General features: G+C 40.6%; 1 protein-coding gene across 8 annotated transcripts in view; it reads left to right on the forward strand.

The window, feature by feature from the left end:
* The window catches only part of BCAS1 (brain enriched myelin associated protein 1), a 159232-nt gene that overhangs the window by 99175 nt on the left and 39096 nt on the right, over positions 1-20961 (forward strand). For all 8 annotated transcript variants that reach the window (XM_061207791.1, XM_061207795.1, XM_061207793.1 and 5 more), the window contains exons 5-6: positions 12198-12344; positions 13711-13755. In XM_061207791.1, coding sequence (XP_061063774.1) covers positions 12198-12344; positions 13711-13755 — 192 coding nt within the window. The remainder of the gene's footprint in view (positions 1-12197; positions 12345-13710; positions 13756-20961) is intronic.

Consider the following 20961-nt stretch of genomic DNA (forward strand, 5'->3'; position numbering starts at 1 on the left):
GAATTTCTAATAGAAATTTCTAATAGAAAATTCTAATAGAATTTTCTATTCTTTCCAGTCTATTTCATTTGATGGTTTTAATGCTGGTTTTGATCCATTAAATTATGTTCCAATCCACCCGTAGTCACAATCTGAAGTTTGAAAAACTCTTTTCTACCACCATCACCCTTTTCACATAGGGAGACAGTGATCTTGAGGGATGTCACTGTTTCTTATGCAACTGGGTGTCCCCAGTGCACCCTGCCTGGCACACCCTGGTAGGCAGTAATGTTTGTTAGATGAACTTGACAAGGATGAAGGTGGTACATACGCATCACGTTACAATTTTTCAAAGAATGTTAGAATATATTATTGCAATCTCATTATCACCTCTGCCTAACACAACTTTAAATAAAAATGATTTCAAAATATATGTACACTATAGATGTTTTCACATAGATAAACTATGTAGAATCATGAATGTCTACTATTTATTTGGTATTTTTCATTCAGCCTTTAACATGTTATGGTGTTAATCATCACGGTTGAATATCAAGTGAATTGTGTTTTGCAGTGAATTTGCAAAATAAATTTTGAGTTTACTTTCCCTTTGGCATTATCCAGTCTGATTCTCCCCTTCCAAGATTATAATAACAGTCCTGATTTATTGAGCATTTACTAACTGACAGAGAAGTGAAGTAACTTGCATAAGATAAAGTGGCTAGAAAGCGGCAGAGCTGGAATTTGTCACCTACAGGCTTAGTCACTGTGCCTATGAGTTTAAAAAGAGGGAACGTTTAGAACCTTTGGAAACATATCTTTTTAAAACTCCTGAAGCTAGTATTTCCCAAACTGACATTCTGTGGACTCATCAGTCCAGTGAGATCAGCCTAGAAATAGGGTGCCACCGTCAAATAGTTTCGGAAAATAGTACTTGCTTTATACTCTCCTGAAGATTCACAGTGGATGTCAGCCTACTAAAGCCTCTGAAAAGTCCTGCAGCAATCACACCTGCTTCACTTTAACTGCTTCTCAGACTTAATTATCCATAGAACAGTTGTATCTCCCAAGGAATAGTTCTTCTAGGAAATGCTGAGCTAGGCATGTAGACCAAAGTTGGAAAATGGCCTCTTGTAGGATGCATCATGCCACAGATGGGTTTTATTTGACCTACACAGTGTCTTAAATAATATTTTAATTAACTGATAACATTTTGAAATTGACAAAGTTGACAATAGTTTTAAGTTATGAGATTTCAATAGAATTCCGTATTTCAGAAATTTCTGAAAAATGGGAAGTTTCATCCTATATTCCCAGGTGGGATGTCAGTTGTGACTGCCCCTCGAGATGGGGCATTCACTCCCCAGTTCACCCAAGTCCCCACCCCTCCCTATTGGTTCCCAATAGGACAGCATGTGAGTTGTCCTTCACTATAACACTTGCACTGTTATTTTCTTGTGGTAGAGTTGAGAATAATTCCATCAGAGACCACTTTGGATCCTTCATAGCACATAAGGCAATTTGAAGCAATTTAGGTGACCATCTGGCTAATAAACTATAAATCCAGCCCAAGAGTCAGTTTGTCAGCAGGTGTTGAACAGTAAATGGGAGGCATTGATACTTTCATTTATTCATTCAACAAACATCTGAGTGCTTTCTTTGGGCCAGGAATGATTTTAGGATGGATAGAATGATGAACCTCGTGGGAGCTTTCATTCTAGTGGAAAGACCAACAATAAACACGAAAATAAATACACAAAGAGTTCCAGTGTATTAAAAGGGTTACAAATGAAATAAACAGAGTTTTGAGAAAGCAGAGAAGAGAGGGGGCTGATAATTAGGATTGGGTAGGGGGTAGGGTCAGGAAGGATTTGGTCTAATGTAAAAATTCAGGAAAAAGGATGTGACTTTTCTTTTTTCTGTATAAGGCCAAACCATTCTTAGAAAATCTGCAACCTAATTTTGGCAGCATTCAAAACAGTTTTCTCACTACTGGGAAGTGTTTGTTAAACAGATGACAAACTCGTTCTAGGCTATGGGTTATTTGCTTTTGTATTTTGAAGTGGTTTTTTTTGATGTTGGATATTTTTTTCTCTAATAAATGTAAATTGTCATTATCAGTCTGGAGGTTGCACATGTTGGAGCTGATCATAGAACAGAAGAATCTACCACAGATTCTTTTTTTGCCTGATGTGAACTGGGAATCACTCTCCACCCACCCTTTGCCCACAGTAAATGTATTTTTCAATTTTATATCATACATAATGGACTGTATTTAAGAGTGTGCCAGGGCTTCCCTGGTGGCGCAGTGGTTAAGAATCCGCCTGCCAACACAGGGGACATGGGTTCGACCCCTGGTCCGGGAGGATCCCACATGCCGTGGAGCAACTAGGCCTGTGCGCCACAACTACTGAGCCCGCGTGCCACAACTAGAAGCCACCGCAGTGAGAAGCCCGCACACCACGCAGCAACAAAGACCCAATGCAACCAAAAATAAATTTAAAAAAAAAGAGTGTGCCAACTCATGTGTTCTTAGGAATATCCCCAAAGTAATTACTGTTGCCAAAAACAGAAGCAAGGAAAGAACACCGTATTGCTTAATCCTCGACCCACATTTCACTTGCCATTGGAAATCAAGTTGACAAATTCACTTACCCCTCAAGCAGAGGAGTTACTGAGACAGAAAATGGAAAACCCTTATTTATAGGAAGAAAGTGTGAATTGCTTTCTCTGATAGATTTCTTTCCACTCTCCACCTATGACTACAATGAACAACTGGTTTATTTAATCTTTTAACTAGAACATCTCTGCATCCGTCAATATCATGGGCTAATGAGGCTCTACCATGTCAAGGTGCTATGTTACACTTCTGCCACCAAGATAGAATATGAGTTTTTAACATCCTGAGGTTATGTCTACAGAGTATTAAAACAGGTGGTGATCTTATGATTTATAATAAAGAGCATCATACTGGATAATTGGTCCAACCTTGCTTGATTCAATTAGTATAAGCAGCTAAAATGAACAGTTGCCACTCTCTCCTCCCAAAAAGAGAAGGGAAAAATAGGTAAGTGGAGCATTTTTAGATCTGTGTCATGCAGATTCCCCAATTAGAAAACATGCCAGAAGACAATGAAAATCTAGATTTCACGTTTCAATACTTTTATGTTCTTTTTATTGCCCTCTGAAGTGTCTGATAATTTCTTAACGATCTGGATCACTAGGAAGTTTATTTCAACCGTGGCACTTTGGCAGAACACAATTTTAAAGTCTTAAGAAGTTTGAAAAGGCAATTTGACATCTAGGAATTTATTGAGAAAATGGGCAACATTTTATCCACAAGCTTTTTTTTTTTAAGTCTGGCATTGTCTGTAAGAGAAAAGTTGGGAAGATCTAAAAGATCTAATTGCAGGGTTTTTGTACTGATTCTGGTACACCCTTACATTGGACATCATAACAAAGATGACATAGAAATAGAAGTATTGACATGTGAAGACGGTTATAACATAATGTTAAATAAGAAAAGCAGGTTCTGGACTTCCCTGGTGGTCCAGTGGTTAAGACTCTGTGCTTCCACTGCAGAGGGTGCGGGTTCCATCCCTGGTTGGGGAAGTTCCACATGCCACGTGGTGCGGCCCAAAAAAAAAAAAAAAAGAAAGAAAGAAAAAAGCAGCTTTCAAAATAGTATATACAGAAAGGTCACTTTTGGGTAAAAATCATTTTGCCTTACCTGCCCACACATATTCATCCTTCCACCCAAAGAGGGGTGTGGAAAGAAAAATTGCAGATTGTTAGTAGTAGTTATTTTCTGTAATGGGATAATGGGTGCATGTTATATTTTTACTCTTTGCTCATCTAGATTTTCTCTTTCTTAGAAATAGAGCAAGTACTGAGTACTGCCTAAGTATAAGGAAAATACTACAATCTAGGTAATTTCCTGATTCCTCCAGTAGATAGCGCTATGAAGCTTGCAGCATCCTGAATTGCATTAGAAACTGCAGTAGTAACAAGCGGTTTAACAGGAGGTTATTTTCACTCACAGTAATTCCGGAACTGTGCAATCCAGAGCTTGTGTGGCAATTTCTTGCTCAGAAATAACACTGATTTTTAACACGTATAGCTAATGTGTATTTTGGAAAGAGAAATTTTGTTGTGGATGGCAGTTTTCAAAGTCCTTTCGTAATTGGCATTTCTTAAGGTTGTGCTACTTGAGTTCTTTCCTTATTTTTGCCATGGGCTTAAAAGATGTCAGTGCATTTTTATCCGTTGATGTGAATTGGGAAGGTATAGTGGGAAAAAATAAAAATACAAAATTAGCTACAGGGGTAGACCCTCCTTCGGTGGTTTTGGGCTTTGTAGTAAAACAAAGTTTAAAAAAGAAAAATCCCAACTGCTTCGGAAATGTTGACGTTCTGTTAAATATTATTGGTAGACTTTGTTCTTAGAGTTCCTTCCTGCTTGTTTAAGTAATTTGCTTCCCCTTCTATGAAAATTGGAGGATAAATTTTTATCTTTAAGAATTAAGCAAATCCCATTTTTCATCCCCAATCTGACAATGGGTGTATGCAGGTGATGTGCTCCCAGAAGAAAAAAAGTAAAGACGTGATGTTTGTCTGGAGAGCATTGTTGCTGAGCAAATGATGCCCTTTGTGCCGCTGGGGCAACCAAGTGGGAGAGGAAACGTAGCTCCTCCCTTTAATCCCAGACAGCATGTGGCTCGAATTTCCAACAGATGGAAAAGAGTAATGGGTTTCTGTACCAGTCAACATTTTTTAGACAAATTTTCCTGTGTTAAACTGCCTGTTAGACACTGATTTCTTGGTACAAAGATTCAAAATGAAACCAGTATGCACAATCGGTGGGGACATCTAGATGAGGTAGACATTCATCACAAATAGTTCCAGACAAGGCTTTTTTTAGCCTTGATCATCCTGCCTTCACTTGTATTTTCACTTGGACAATGCAGACCTTGCTTAGAGAAAGACGAAAGCCAGTTGACAATTTACAGTGGAAGGAAGATGCCAGAAGTTCTATATGCGTTTTATTATAGGCAGTCAAATTAGGATAAGGCAGCATAATTTTTCAACATGACAAATTGTGATCACTTAACTAGTGTTCCTATCTGTTTGCCCTTTGAAGCCAACAGAAAGGAAAAAAATACAGGCCTCTTCCATATGGATGAAAAACAAGCTGACACCATGGACACCTGTTTGCTTAAAAAGAAGTTTCCAGATATTTCCTGGAGAACACCTATGTTTCTATCTAAAATTTCTGTTTGCTGAGAATGATCTGCAGGCCTCATGAGAATAGCAAAGACGTATTTGTAGTTAAGGACAAAGATCCTACAAATAACCCAATATTTAAGGTATAGGTCACAAACCGGTGGCCTTGGGCTGGATCGTCTTCCAAACTGTGTTGAGCGTGGCCCTCTGGATGTTTTTTAAAATTTGGAATTAGTCGCCCACATTTTGTTTTAATTTTAATTTTTAATAGATAATACATTCACATGGCTCAAAATAAGAAATTATAAAACGGTATACTTTTCTACCAATGCCACCCGCAATAGATAATCACTGTTTGTATTTTTAAATGAGTCTTTCTTGAGCATATATAAGCAAAAGACAAGTATAAATTCACATTCCTTCTTTTTTAAGCAAATGGTAATATAATATACACTCTGTTCTATTCCATGCTTTTTTTTCCAGTTTACACTACTTTCTATATCTGTACAGCTTCCTCATTTGTAATACTTGCATAGTTTTCCAGTGAATGGATGTACCATGATTTATTTACCCAGGACCTTATTAATGACATTTGGCAGGTTTCCAAACTTTTGCCGTGACCTCATTGTAGTGAATAAGCTCGTGTATTTGTTATTTCACACTTATGTGAATTGAGGTTTAAAATCAGCTCTTAGGAGTGGAATCACTTGGTAAAAGAATATATTCTTTTTTAAATTTTAGTTGATAATGCCAAAATTTCAGCCCTCCATCAGGACTGAAATAGTTTATACTTCAATCAGTAAAATATGAGGGCCATTGAAAAACATTTGGTCATTTCCAGTTTTTAGCCATTACAATAAAGTTTTTATAAACGTTAATGTATGGGGTTTTGTGTGAATGTCAGTCTTCGTTTCTCTGGGGGAAAAAAAAGCCAGGAGTGTAATTGCTAGGTTATATTGGAGTTGCATATTCAGTTTTTTAAGAAACTGCTAAACTTTTCCCGATTGGCTGTACCATTTTGCATTCCCATCAGCAGAGTATGAGTGATCTAGTTGTTCTGCATCCTTGCCAGAATTTGAAACTGTCACTATTTTTCACTTTACCCATTCTGATAGGTGTGTGGTGACATCTTATTGTGGTTTTACTTTGCATTTCCCTAATGGCTAATGAAATTGAACATCTTTCATGTGCTTATTTGCCATCTATATCTTTTGTCCAGTGAAATGTCTCTTCATGTCTTTGCCATTCTCTAATTGGATTGCTTGAGTTTTTTGTTTGTTTGTTTTACTATTGAGCTTCGATAATTCTTTATTTATTCTAGAGTCTAGTCCTTTGTCAGAAAAGTGGTTTGCAAATACTTTCTCCCCCATTCTAGCTTTTTTTTCCATTAAAAAAAATTTTTATTTATTTATTTGGTTGCACTGGATCTTAGTTGCGGCACGCGGGCTCCTTAATTGTGGTATGCAAACTCTTAGTTGCGGCGTGTGGGATCTAGTTCCCTGACCAGGGATTGAACCCGGCCCCCTGCACTGGGAGCGCAGAGTCTTAACCACTACGCCACCAGGGAAGTCCCATTTTTTCCATTTTTTAAATAGGATCTTTCACAAAGCAAAATCTTTTAATTTGGATGAAGACCAGTTCATCATTTTTTCCTTTTATGGATTATGCTTTTGATGTCAAGTCTAAGAACTCTTTGCCATAGATCCCAGAAATTTTCTCTTATTTTTTTCTAAAAGTTTTTTTTGTTTTGTTTTTTGTTTGTTTGTTTGTTTTTTGACCTTGCTGCACAGCACGTGGGATCTTAGTTCCCTGACCAGGGATCGAACCCGTGCACCCTGCAGTGCAAGCACAGGGTCCTAACCACTGGATTGCCAGGGAATTCCCCTGAAAGTTTTATACTTTACAATTTGTATTTAAGTCCTTGGTCCATTTTGAGTTAATTTTTGTATAAGGTATAAGGCTTAGATTGAAGTTCTTTTTTTTTTTTTCCTCCCATGGATGTCAAATTGTTCCAGCACCATTTATTGAAAAGCTGATCTTTCCTCTATTGAACTGCTTTTGCACCTTTGTCAAAACTCAGTTGGGCACATTTGTGTGGGTCTATTTCTGGGTTCTCTCTTCTGGCCCACTCAACTATGTGTCTATGCTTCTACCCACCAGTACCACACAGCCTTGCTTACTATAGCTAAATAACAAGACTTGAAATCAGGTAGGCTGCTTCTTCCCACTTAATTCTTTTTTTTCAAAATTGCTTTAGATATTGTAATTCCTTTGACTTATAAATATTAGAATAATCTCATCTATCTCTACAAAACGTCTTGCTGGGATTTTGATAGGAATTGCATTAAACCTGTCTATCAACTTGGGAGGAGTGACGTCTTTATTGTGTTGAGTCTTCCAGTTCATGAACATTGTATGTCTCTCTGTTTGTTTATATGTTCTTTAATTCCTTTCATCAGTATTGTATAGTTTTCTGCATATAAGTCCTGTACATATTAAGTATTTCATTTTTGGTACAAGTATAAATGGTATTATTTCCTAACTTTATTGACATGTAACTGAAATATAATTTTTGTATAAGTTTAAAGTGTGCAACTTGATGATTTGATACACGTATATACTGCAAAATGATTACCACAGTAGGGTTAGTTAACAGCTCCATCACCTCATATGATTTCCATCTCTTTCTTGTGATGAGAACATTTAAGATCTACTCTCTTAGAAACTTTCAAGTATATAATACAGTATTGTAAATTATAGTCACCATGCTGTATATTAGATTCCCCAGAACTTATTCATCTAATAACTGGAAGTTGGTACCCTTTGACTGACATCTCCTCATTTCTCCCACCCCCCGACCACTGGCAATCACTTTTCCATTCTCTATTTCTGTGAGTTCAGCTTTTTAAAATTTCACATATAAGTGATATCATACAGTATTTGTCTTTCTCTGACGTTTATCTCTTAGCATAATGCCCTCAAGGTCCATTCATGTTGTCACAAATGGCAGGATTATCTTCTTTTTCATGGCTGAATAATATATATTATATACAGTCTTCTTTATCCATTTATCTATAGACAGAGACACTTGTTGTTTCCATATCTTGGCTAGTGTGAATAATGCTGCAATGAACATGGGAGTAGAGACATCTCTTCAAGATTCTGCTTTCATTTTCTTTCCCACGAGTGGGATTGTGGGATCATATAGTAGGCCTATTTTTAATTTTTTGAGGAACCTCCATACTGTTTTTCATAGTGGCTGCAGCAGTTTAGGTTCCCACAAGCAATGCACAAGGATCCCTTTTCTCCACATCCTCGCCAACATTGTTATCTCTTGTCATGTGATGATAGCCATTTTGACAGGTGTGAGGTGATATTACATTGTGGGTTTTATTTGCATTTCTACGGTGTTTGGCTGGTGGAGAGCAGTTATTGTCTAAAAGCTTTCTATCATGCTAGACTGACCCTTTCCTGGTCCTTTGGTTTGAGCAGGCATTTCGAGAGGGTTTTTTTTGGCCAGTGCCCATCGGTGTTTCCAGGTCATTGGCTTCTCCAACTCCAAGTCCAGGATATCTGCGGCAAAAGGAAAACCCAGGGAATTCACCACCGTGTTGTTGTTGAGGTGCCTAGCTGGTCTGCCTTCTCCTCTCATTCACCACTGTATTCCCAGTGCCTTGATCGGTATGAGGCACTTGTTAGATATTTTGATCAATAGCTTTTATCCTAATGCTTCATGATGTCATAGGCAGATCCCAAACCTGGCAGTGATTCAAAAGTCCGGCTCAGTCCAACTTAAAAACCTCAGTCTTGTATCCATTTTAACATTCATCCCAATTCTTTCTGAAATCAAACGCTGACGTGACCATGGGCTGAGGTCCTTGAGGTCTGGAAGGAGTAGGATTTGCTCTTTATTTCTTCTCCTCCTCCCTCAGGTGTGCGAGTTCAGGGTGGAGGGATTCAGGGAAAAGAGCTCTATTCTTTTGGACCCCTGCTGTCACTATCCTTTCTTGACCATGTGTATCTTTTCTGTCATGGGCACCCAAATGAGGTCTGGCTCCGGGTCATAGGTGGGGCCTTCTCCACCTCGAAGTTCCCCAGTGGAGCTCTCAACTGCTTCTTCTGCTCCTGGGGCTCTTTGCCCCATACTGCACCCCCAGCCCAGAAACCTTCCACCTAGAAAGTGCCTACTTTATAAGCTGCCGCTCAGCAGCTTGAGAGGAAGCTCAGTGTGACTCACGGTGGTCTCCTCTAACCACCTTGCCTTTATCTGGATCTCCATTGAACTGAACAATCTACCCCTGAAACCCTTCCCACCCCCATCGCCACCTCATCCTTTTCTACATGTTTTTCGTGCCCTTTCCTCTGTCTGAAATTCCTCACCACCCCATCCTTCCCCCACCTCCGTATGTCGACCTGTAGCTCAGGCTCCAGGGCCGAGGGCAGACGCTGCCTCATCTTCAAATCTTCGTTGTCCCTCTAGTTCAGCTGTTCTCAACCTTGGTGCACGTTGGAATCACCCAGGGGCTCTAAAAATATTGATGCCTGAGCCTCACCTCCAGACATTCTGATCGAATTGGTCCGGGTGGCGTCTGGGCATTAATACTGGTTGAAAACGCTGTGCAGGGCTAAGTGGGCTAGTGGAATTCTTTTATCTTTTTATCCGAATACTTATCCCTCTCTGCTGGCCTTTATCCACCGTGAGACTGTAAGCATCTCGAGAGAGGAACGTGTCTGATTCATTTTTGTTAATTTCACCAGGCTCAGAACAAGGCTCAGTAACGTAAACTATGATAGTAACAATAATGATAATAATAATAATAGCTAGCATTCATTGCATGCTTACTATGTGCTACACACCATGCTAAATCCTGGCGATGGATTATCCCATTTACACCCCGACAACTCTGAGAGGCAGGTGCTACTGATTACCCTTTCACAAATGAGCAAACGTGATGTCAGGGAACATGCCCAGGATCGCACTGGTGTGGAGGATGGAGCAGAGCGTGGAGTCTGGGCGGGCTGGCTCCAGAGCCGGTGCTAATGTCATGTTGCCCCTGTACAGTTTGTGCATGGTCAGAATTCCCCCATCAAGTTATTGAGTGAAGGTGAGTAAATGAGTGGTTGGAAATAAATAACTTTTTCCTAGGCAATAGCTCCATCAGGCCTAGTGGGGCACCTCTCCATTAGATTTAGTCCTGGTACCACTTTCATAATGGCTCATGTTCCAAACACCTGCTTGATGATTTATGTAATATTTTTTAAATTAATTAATTTATTTATTTATTTTTGGCTGTGTTGGGTCTTCGTTGCTGTGCGCGGGCTTTCTCTAGTTGTGGCGAGCGGGGGCTGCTCTTCGTTGTGGTGCATGGGCTTCTCATTGCAGTGGCTTCTCTTGCTGTGGAGCATGGGCTCTAGGCGTGCGGGCTTCAGTAGTTGTGGCACACAGGCTCAGTAGTTGTGGCTCACGGGCTCTAGCGCACAGGCTCAGTAGTTGTGGCGCACGGGCTTAGTTGTTCCACGGCATGTGGGATCTTCCTGGACTAGGGCTCAAACCCACGTCCCCTTCGTTGGCAGGTGGATTCTTAACCACTGCGTCACCAGGGGAGTCCTGATTTATGTAATATTTTTAATTTAACATTTTATCTAAAAATTTTCTGCTCAACTTCATCCAAGCAAAAATATCCATTGTACCAAAGAAATATCTTTCCAAAAAGCACTTTTAAAGAATAACCTCGTGCGTGTATGTGCACGTGTATGTGTGCATGTGTATGCACCACCTAAAGTAAAATCACCACCCCTGTAGGTATACCACACTCATCTGCTATAAACAAAATTTTCAGCCATCCTCCTTATCAACCTACTTAACAACCTGGATCTGAATTATACCTAGGAATTATAAGAAGTTCCACTCATTAGAGTTCTATTCTAATATGAACAGTAAGTTATATTAGAACCTGTTTAAAAGTTCATCTCTTCCCAAGTAAAACACGTTTTGCCTGGAATTAACTAGAAAAGCCGAGAAGCTTGTTAAGGCCATGGCTTCTATCTGCGTTGGGCTTTATGAAGTTCCAGCTCTTTAAGAGGCATTTCACAAGAAGCGCTGCTCCATTTACAGGGAGTGCTGGGGCTGAGGGAAACCCTGTGGGATACAAGCATTATTATTACTTTTTAAAATATTCACCAAAGTGTGTTTATGCATTTTTATCGCCGTTCCACAATAACCCCGTTTTTAATGCAGGCTATTCTGGCCCAGTCCTTGGCATTAGGGTAACCCACGTGCCAAGTGAGTGTGCAGGAGGAGGTGGTCTAGAAACTCAGAGAAGGGAGTAGGTTCCATGGGTGCTGTGACCCAGAAAGACTTCAGTGGAGAAAGTAAACTTGAGCCTGAGCCTGAAGAATGAATGGGTTTGAGGTAACCTGGCTTGGCCCAAGGTCATGGGAGTGAACGTGAAAAAAGGAGGATATTCAGCATGCATCCCACCCTCCTGGGTGAGTTAGAGAGGAAAATCCGTCCCAATAGCACATCCTTCGCACAATTAACTCCCAGATCCTGAAAGCAGAATTATTATTTTAAAATATCAGTACTTTTTTTTTCAGTTGATACAATTCACCACTGCGGGGATTGTGGAAAATCAAATAGAGGCATCTTCCATGATTAAACTGGAAGACCACAAAATATTGTCATCATACATAACCTCTGTGCAGAATTGGGAGAAAAGGGTTTTTGTTTGGGATGCAACGTGCACTGCTGTGTTTGTTAGCCTCTGGCTCCAAACAATGTCCCTCCAACTAACTGCAAATGCTGATTATGTTAGAAAGAGGGGGCGGGGAAGGAAGAGTGACTCTCATAAGCTCCTGATTGTTCTACACCCCCGTGGGCAGAAGAAGTATGGCTGGAATTAGGGGGTAAGGGAGACAGGGGTGCGAAGCAAAAATATTACTTTGAGAGTCCACATTCAACAAGTTGCAACCATGAAAACTCTGTCTTGTTCCTAGGACATAGCTGACGGCACGGGAAAAGAAGGACAGGAAATCCCAACTGTGAGTTGCTCTGTCCCCGGGGTCCCTGAAGAACTGGAGATTGCAAAGGAGGACCCCCAGACAGAGAATAATAATTCCATCATGAGCTTCTTTAAAACTCTGGTAAGCAGTTTCATCTCCTTTTCTATTCTATTCCTCAATTCTATTGCTCGAAAGTTTTGTTAGATCTAAGAATGATGCATACTTGAATGTTATTGCTCTAAACGGCTTGATGCAGCTGGGACATTGGAGAACAGGGACAAGATGTGCTTCGTAAGGGAATTGGCTTTCTGTGAAGGAGTCTTTAGTTGCTGGGAACTGTGAGATTAACTATACGACATGAGCTATGTGGTAGTAGAACGCTACTGCAATTGGATATCTTATGGTCATTGATCATAAAAATAATTGGAAAATACTTCCTTGAGTTGCTGACCTATCAAAGCATTTTTGCCACTCAAATGGCAAATAAAACTGTAGAAATCACTTTCTATCTTGTTACATCTAAAACTCCCATTTGACTGGGTGGAAGCAGGGACCCACATCTTGCATTGCTTCCTCCTGTCTGACTCTTCAGACCCCACAGCTTGGCACCTGCCAGACACTCAAAAAAGGGCTGAATGAGTGAAAGCATAATTAAACAGACAGCTCCAAGTGTTTGGGCTATTCCCAAAGACCAAGACCAACTTCAAAAGATAAAACAGAAAAAGTCAACCGAATGTGCCACAAACACCAAAGGGTTGTACATTTGTTTGGATTAGTGGTGGACTTGTTGGAAAGTGTGTAGCCATCCAGGAGATAGTTGTTTGTTTGTTTGTTTGTTTTAATTTATTTATTTTTGGCTGTGTTGGGTCTTCGTTTCTGTACGAGGGCTTTCTCTAGTTGCGGCAAGTGGGGGCCACTCTTCATCGCGGTGCGCGGGCCTCTCACTATCGCGGCCGCTCTTGTTGCGGAGCACAGGCTCCAGACGTGCACGCTCAGTAGCTGTGGCTCACGGGCCCAGTTGCTCCGCGGCATGTGGGATCTTCCCAGACCAGGGCTCGAACCCGTGTCCCCTGCATTGGCAGGCAGATTCTCAACCACTGTGCCACCAGGGAAGCCCCAGGAGACAGTTTTGAATGTGGTCAAGCTCTTAGTGAATGTATAAGATCTGATGCATTTCATTATAAAATATTAACTTTGTTAACTTATGTATACGTAGGTATTACCCAGAAGTCCATGGGTTTCTACTAAATTAAAAGGACTTCTCATTACATTCCTTACTTGCAGAGTGAAGTGGACCACCCTAAATAAAAATACGAAATAGGGAATTCCCTGGTGGTGCAGTGGTTAGGACTCGGCACTTTCACTGCCGGGGCCCAGGTTCAGTCCCTGGTCGGGGAACTAAAATCCCGCAAGACGCACAGCACAGCCAAAAAAAAAAAAAAAAAAGAAAGAGAAACACCCTACAGAGCTATGGTTTTTAACATTTGGTTTTTCTCAAACTTTCAAGGTTTCGCCTAACAAAGCTGAAACAAAAAAAGATCTGGAAGACACGGTAGGTCATTTGAAGTGTGTTTGGGTTTGGGTTTGTGTGTAGAATTGGATTTGGATTTATGTATGCGTCTTTGTTTTTTGAATTTTGTGTGCGTGTGATATACATACACACATATATACATATTTAGCAATTTAATAGTGCTGTTAGATTGTCTTTAAAATGTTCCACTTACGTTAATGGTATTTTAATGAAAATTTTGGTGGGAAGCTTGAAATATGTGCCAATTCTGGCTAAATAATGTCATAAAAACCAATTTCTTATACAGAATAAGAACAGAATACTAATAATTATATATCATCTTAGTCTTTTTAGTTGTGTGTAGAGAGACCCAGGGAATATGGTAAAAGTTAGCCACTGGAAATGTGAAAGTGGTGAGACTCAATTTAAAGCAGATGTGAGCTGCTAGATTTTGGTTTTTAAAAAATATATCTTGCTTTGTTTTTCATGTAATTTGAAAAAAATTAGTCTCCACTGCAATGGCAATTGCTTGGTGGCATGAAATAGTCACCAGTTGACACTTGCCAAATGAAGGAACATGTAGAGGGGTTAGGATGCCCTAGAGAGTGTGTGCTTTTTCACTGTCATCCTAGAAATTCAGCCAGTTCCCCTCAAAGTACATTTTGTTTGGAATGATTACTTTCTAGAGATGTTTTCCCTTTGCACTTGAGAGAACCGATTTCCTTTCGTAGAACACGTGGTTTAAATTTCATGGGAATCGTGAGGGAAATTTAACTTGGTGACAGATAAATGTCTTGTATCCTCCTTTTGATAACTGAAAGTGCTTTGAAAGGCACTGGGACCAAACAAATGGCTTGGCCAACCCAGTATATCTGCTCCCCATATTTGAAGGGGCTAAGTTGTGAAAAGGATCCTAGAATTTGTCTCAGAAGACCTGTGTTCGAGCCGCAGTCCTGCTACTTGATAGCTGTGTGATCCTAACCTGTCTGAACCCAAATTTCCACATCTGTAAAACAGGGGCAATAAAAATTCTACCTCCCCAACCCCAGGACTGAATGAAGGTGTGATAGTGCCTGGTAAACCATGGAGCTCTATTCAAATGTAGGTGATCCCTATTTCCATAATCACAGCAGGATAGACTGAACACCAGGATTACATCTGTATTGTACTGATTGGTTCCTCTAGAATTTTCTTCTTCCACTGAAGAAAAGATATATCTGCGGTATCTACGTGCATTTTCTTATAAGGTTATTTATTTGCTACAAGGCAGCTAGGGTCAAGTTCAATGAATGGTTGGGTCCAAATGTTTCTCTTTGGGTTCTGTGTCTTGCATTGTTGGAAATCACATAGTCAGCACAATAGGCTATAAACAGTGGGGTATGTGGGTGTGTTGTGTGGCTTCCCGAGTGACCTGATGCCCTCACTCCCTTTAGCTGCTCACGCATCAAGACTCTTCCCCTACCCAGAATGTGGTCCCAGCTGAAAGTACCTAGTGGTAAAATCTCATGGCCCTGCCCAGAGAACAATGCGCTCGTTGCTGATGGAACTGGATCTCAAAGCGGGTTTTGTGAATGTAGGTTGTCCATGATGCCCACAAACAGACCTCTTTCTACCAACCTGGTTCTCATACTTGCCTTCGTGACATCTTTTTTACTGAAGTTCTTGGATTCATGCTTTTGAAATGTCAACACTTCTGTCCATCTTCTCATTTGGCCCTGGGCAATTTTTAGCACACTCCACTGCTGCCCACACAAAATCCCCTGCCATTTGTGACTTGAGTCAACAATTCTGAATGGTTGTAGCTGGGCTATGTTAGTTCCAATTTCCCCTCACTTTGGCTCAGTGGCCTGACTCACTCTAGAAACATCTTTTGCCCAGGAGATCTGTCCATCTAGAAGTCAGTTGAAATTTTTGTGGGTGATACTGCTTCCCTGAAGTTTCTAATACTGAAAAAGAGGAGATCAGTTTGAGAGTGAAAGCCATTTAGTGGCAGTACTTGACTCCAGGATGCAAAAATAAATGCTTATCTTCAGGTATTTTTTCTTCTGTTTCACGTGGCAATAGCATTTAGATTTTTAAAAATCATCGGGTAGGGACTGCATTATCTTTTTTATTTTTTAAATTTTTTCACCTGGATATTACATGTCCTGTAGACAAAGCTTAAATATCTTGTCATTGTCTTTAGCAAATGGAGCTGCATTAATCTGGGTCATTTAAATAGGTTGCCATGTTGAAAATCAACATGTACCTGAAATAGACTGTGAACTTGCACTTTAACAAATCGTCTTTGAGAGTTTGAAATAGATAAGCGTTCACATGATGTCTTGTGATTGGGAGATGGGGGTGATATACCAGCAGCTAATTGACAAAGTGGATTACTGCACTTAAAAACAACAGAAAAAAATGCATTCTGTTTAAAAACAAAGTTCTAAGCTGTGACTGCTGTTGCCCAAAAGGCATCTAAAGCAGAAAGTGTCTGTGATGGACAAGCTGGGCAGAAGACATCTGAGATCCAGGCTAAAGGCACCAAGAAAAAGCATCTGCATAGCCCCAGGCTAGGACTCGCCTTTAGAAAATTCTTTAGGCATAAGGTCTGTATCTTGTTAAACTAGGAGGAAAAATAAGAACCCTGGTCTTCACCACATGACACATGTGCCCATCCTGTATCCAGCCAGCTCCACTTCAGTGAAGACAGAGCCTTGGGTGGTAGAAATCATTAGAGGGGAATTAAGTACTATGTGAATCAAATTTCAGAGATTTTAAGTCCCCATAATTGTAAACATCTCAGACTACTTTCCTAGTGTGGACCAGGGTTCTGAGATTATTCTTCTAACCTAGTGTTTCCCAAATGTTGAATGTTTGCATACCACCTTCATCGTTTTTGGCAGATACACCACTATTTACTTGATATTTTTATATTGAAATTGACTCACTTCCTATTTAAAGATATCTGTAAAAGAAACTTTGTATTACATCACACTTGGAAAAGCAGATCATTTTTCATAAGAGGAATGTACCATTATATGGGCAATAAAAAAAGAGATTACATTCTAGCTGTCTCGCTTGTGTTAAGCTCTGAATCTATTGCCCTTTCTAGCTTTATGAAAAGGCAATTAGCCAGCGGTAGGGAAATGTTAAAGATTTCCCTACCAGCACCAGACTGAGATTTTCCCCTGAATGGTCTTAGAAAGATGAGAATTGAAAAAGGAAAAGTATTTTCACGATCTTAATATTATTTAATATCACAGCACAATCTAAGGCCATCTCTGATCCCACCAATGGTATGCTTGCTATACTTTGGGAAATGCTCTTCTAACCTCAAGATAACAATTCTATCTTCCTGTGGTCTGTTCCATCTCTTCCCTGTATTAACTAAACTTAATACTGAACCCAAATGGAAGCCCAGGCAGAACAAAACAATGAATGAAGGCAGAGCAAGTTCTGTCTCCACGTTCTTGGGAAGTAAAGACAACAGAGAAGTGAGTTTTGGAGATTTCACTCTTCTAATGTCTAAGAAAATGCCCGTATTTGTCTGAAGCCATCAATTAAAAGGATCCCTGACTTGGGCCAGCATGCTTCTAAATTTGTTTAAAATATCCACCATTCTCCACTAAATTGAATGAACTTATTTGAAAAACTTCCCCAGCTGGATGTTATAGTCCCAGGATTGTGTATGCAAATAAAAGCTCCATAGAAAGCTCTCCCAGCAGAATCTATATTTGCATAAACAAATTATGTTATGAAGCCACCCTTCGATTTCTATACAGGGTTATTTTGTTCTGTAACGAGACAAGGAGGTGGATGAGAGATACTGCAACGGGGGCGGGAACATTAAAAAGTGGTACCACTGTATGTGGGCGACAGTTTGGTAACTGCTAGTGACATGTGTCATGGATCTGGTACAAAGGAATCTAGCTGAATTCCCACGGGGTGCTTTGGTGAGTAGGGGGCCTTGAAAGTTTAAGATGCTATGACTCCCCCCTCCCCCGACTCCCGCAGATCTGCATCTCATCATGACAGTCATTTCATGCCTCCAGGATCTCTCCCCTCCCACAAGTGGACCACCCAAGTTCAGTATTCCTGGGGCTTCCCCAAATTGTTGGCTTCACATCCTGCCAACTGAGTTGACTTTTGGGGTAGGAGAGGATTCTAAAACCACTGGGATGACGGGGAAGAAACGACGCTTTCTGGGATTCTGTAACGCAGACCTAAATAAGGTTTTGCCTTGAGTTACATTTGGTCTATTTTTTTACGTCAAAGTAAAGTAAGGGGACAATTCCCAGATGTTCTTAATTCTCATTTATACAGCAGTGTGGTAGATCTCATTGGCTTTTACCTTCATGCCTAGGACAGTGTTTTTCTTTTCCTCAATTGGTTGTTCTGTCGTCCAAAAAGATACGAAAACAGGGCCATTAAAATTGCCCAGCCAGAGTCCATCAGTGAACCTTGTTGCATGATTATGGGAGGTGTGATACTCATCCTCCTTGATTTCAGTGTGACCAAGGACAGAAAAGAAGACATCCAAGCAAATTCAAGGATAAAACGTTATCTTCTAGTTTTGCTCTTAAAAAAAAAATACAGTGGTTACCAATTCTGGTTAACTCCTCGGTTCATTTCTTTGTATGTCAATTTTCCTTCCTATAAAAAGAATTTGCTTAGTTTCAAAGAGGAGGAAAGGCTGACGTTAATCAATGAAATAAGTTTATTTTTATAAATAATAAGGGTGTCAGCCTTTCTTTGCTGAATCTGAATTTTTTTTTTCCTTGGCTTAATCACATGCGATTCCTCAGAATAAAACCTTTTCACACGACCTTCAAACGTTGGACATGACACATACACACAAAGCAGGACATTGTTTTAGAATGTCTTTGCCACGCCCAGAAATGTTCCCCTCCCCACTCAGGTTTGCTCAATGCCCACCCTCTCCGTAAGGCAGCTAAAATATTAGCAGCTACCTCATAGGGTTCATAAGCTTATGCCACACATTCATTGTTTTTTGGTTCTTGGTACAATGTTTCCATCTTACTAACACATGCCCTCTCCCACACTCAAATGTGAAAATGATGAAAACTTCTTGTGGAAGAAGGTAAGGTCATCTGATATGCAATCTCCAGATCTAATACATTAGAATTTCATGGGTAGGGTTGCCAGATAAATAGTATCCAGTTAAATTCAAATTTCAGATACACAGCAAATAATTTTTGAGTATAAATCTAAGTATGTCCCAGGCAATATTTGGGATATCCTTATGCAAAAAAATTATTCTTTGTTGATCTGAAATTCAGATTTAACAGGACATCCTATAGTGTCACTGTTATTTGCTAAATCTGGCAACCCTACTCAGGGGATTGTCTCCAAAAAACATGGATAGAATTTTCGTAGTCTCCTCCGTAATGCAGACAAAGAGTATGAATTCAGTGGATGCTGGCAGAACACCATTTGGGGCACTTCTCTGGGAAGCGAGGAGATGAGTAGGCAGGGAGAGGATGACTAATGGGGGTGTGTGACTCCACAGCCCTGTAAGGAGGGGGTGGGTGGACGGAAACATGACATGGCAGGATGCTATGTGGGTAGCTCTCTGTGGCCCCTCTCGTAAAATTAATTTGTTATTTATTTAATGCTTGTTTTGAGCCAGACACTGGGTCTGATGGGAGGTAGGAATGTAATGGTGACTAAGACATAACAGCTCTTACCTTCACAGAACTCATACTCTGGCCAGAGAGATGCATACTCAACAGTTACACAGATATATTCGTTATATTATATTACTATACACATGATAGAGTCATGTCCTTGACATGTTTTTCGAAGATCTCAGGGTATCTTCCCAGGGCGAAGAGAATTGGCCATTTCCCAACAAAACTGATCAGTATAGATGTGTTTCTCAACCTTTTTCCCATTATCACCCCCCACATGAAGCTGCTTAGATATTTTCTCCCTAATTGCCCTTCTCCCCATGGAATTTTAGTACAACAGCTACACTGTTTATCTGTTGATGTACTGTGGCCCTTAGTAGGGCCATAGGCAATATAAACATCTAAAAATTGCCCATAACACACCGCCCCAAGAACAAAAGCAATCTCACCCCCCAACTTTCCCCCACGTGGAGTTAAGATTGCCGTGGCTGAGAATGCATGTGGCGTAGACGGTTCCATCCCCTGATGGGCACAACAGCACATGGAGTGGGGAGACCTTGGTCTGTTGGAAGCAGTGTAGACAGAGTAGCTATTCAGAGTCTGGGTTTGGGTATCAGACTCCCTGGATTCAGATGCCAACTCTGTCGCCTTATAAGTGCAATCACAGGCAAGTTATTTAACCACCTGGGACCAAAATTTCCCTAACTATAAAATGGACATAACAATTAGTTCCTTCCTCATAGGACTGCTGTTAGAACATTCAATTGCTTAAAACGGTGCCTGGCACTGGTACCTTTTATTGTTATTATTAAATCAGAGTTAAAGGTTGGCCATCTCTGTGCCTAGTCTCCTTGGACCCTAGTCCCTCTACAAGAGGCTGAGAGAGAGAGGAGGCTGAGGGGAACAAAAGGAAAGGGTAAAACCAGCCAAACCAGAGGTGTGTGATGGGCTAAGCAAACTAGACCTGTCCTGGTAGAATTCTAGAACTCCAGAACTAGCTTTTTTTGGTAACCCCCATGTGGCTTTGGCTGAGTAGGCTGAGCACATATGAAGGGGTATCCAGGAGCTGGTCAGGTAACATGGCATCTCTAAGTATAGAAAGCAAAGCAGCAGAATTTAAATCAAAGCAGTGTGGAGCAATGGAGCATCTACTGTAATGACATGAGCAGGATGGATGGTTTACTTAAGCCAACAAGAACCCTTTCTTAGAGATAGAAGTGAGGTCAGCCTCACCCCCCAGATTCTTGGTCTAACATGGACCCCTTAAGCAAGTGGGGATTTTCCCAAGAAAGCAGAAGGGGAGTTGCTGTTGGGGACCACGCCCGGCTACTCCTTTGCTTCCTGCTCCCATCACAGCTCTCTGATGCTTTCCGAGGGCTCTGAGAGCACGTAGTGCCCTGTGCCTGGTGTGCTTCTCCTCCTTCCTCCAGCTAATTTCTAGTCACCCTTCAGGTCATGGCACAGCATCCCGTTCTCTATCAAGCCTTCCTGATTGCCATGATGGATCTAATTCCCTAGTTTAGCCTTTTTTTTTTTTTTTTTTTTTTAGCACCAAATCCTTCCCTCCACCCCACAGCACTTATCATAGTTGAAATTTTACATACATTTGTGG

Source organism: Eubalaena glacialis, chromosome 13 (assembly GCF_028564815.1).
Source record: "Eubalaena glacialis isolate mEubGla1 chromosome 13, mEubGla1.1.hap2.+ XY, whole genome shotgun sequence".
Lineage (NCBI taxonomy): Eukaryota > Metazoa > Chordata > Mammalia > Artiodactyla > Balaenidae > Eubalaena > Eubalaena glacialis.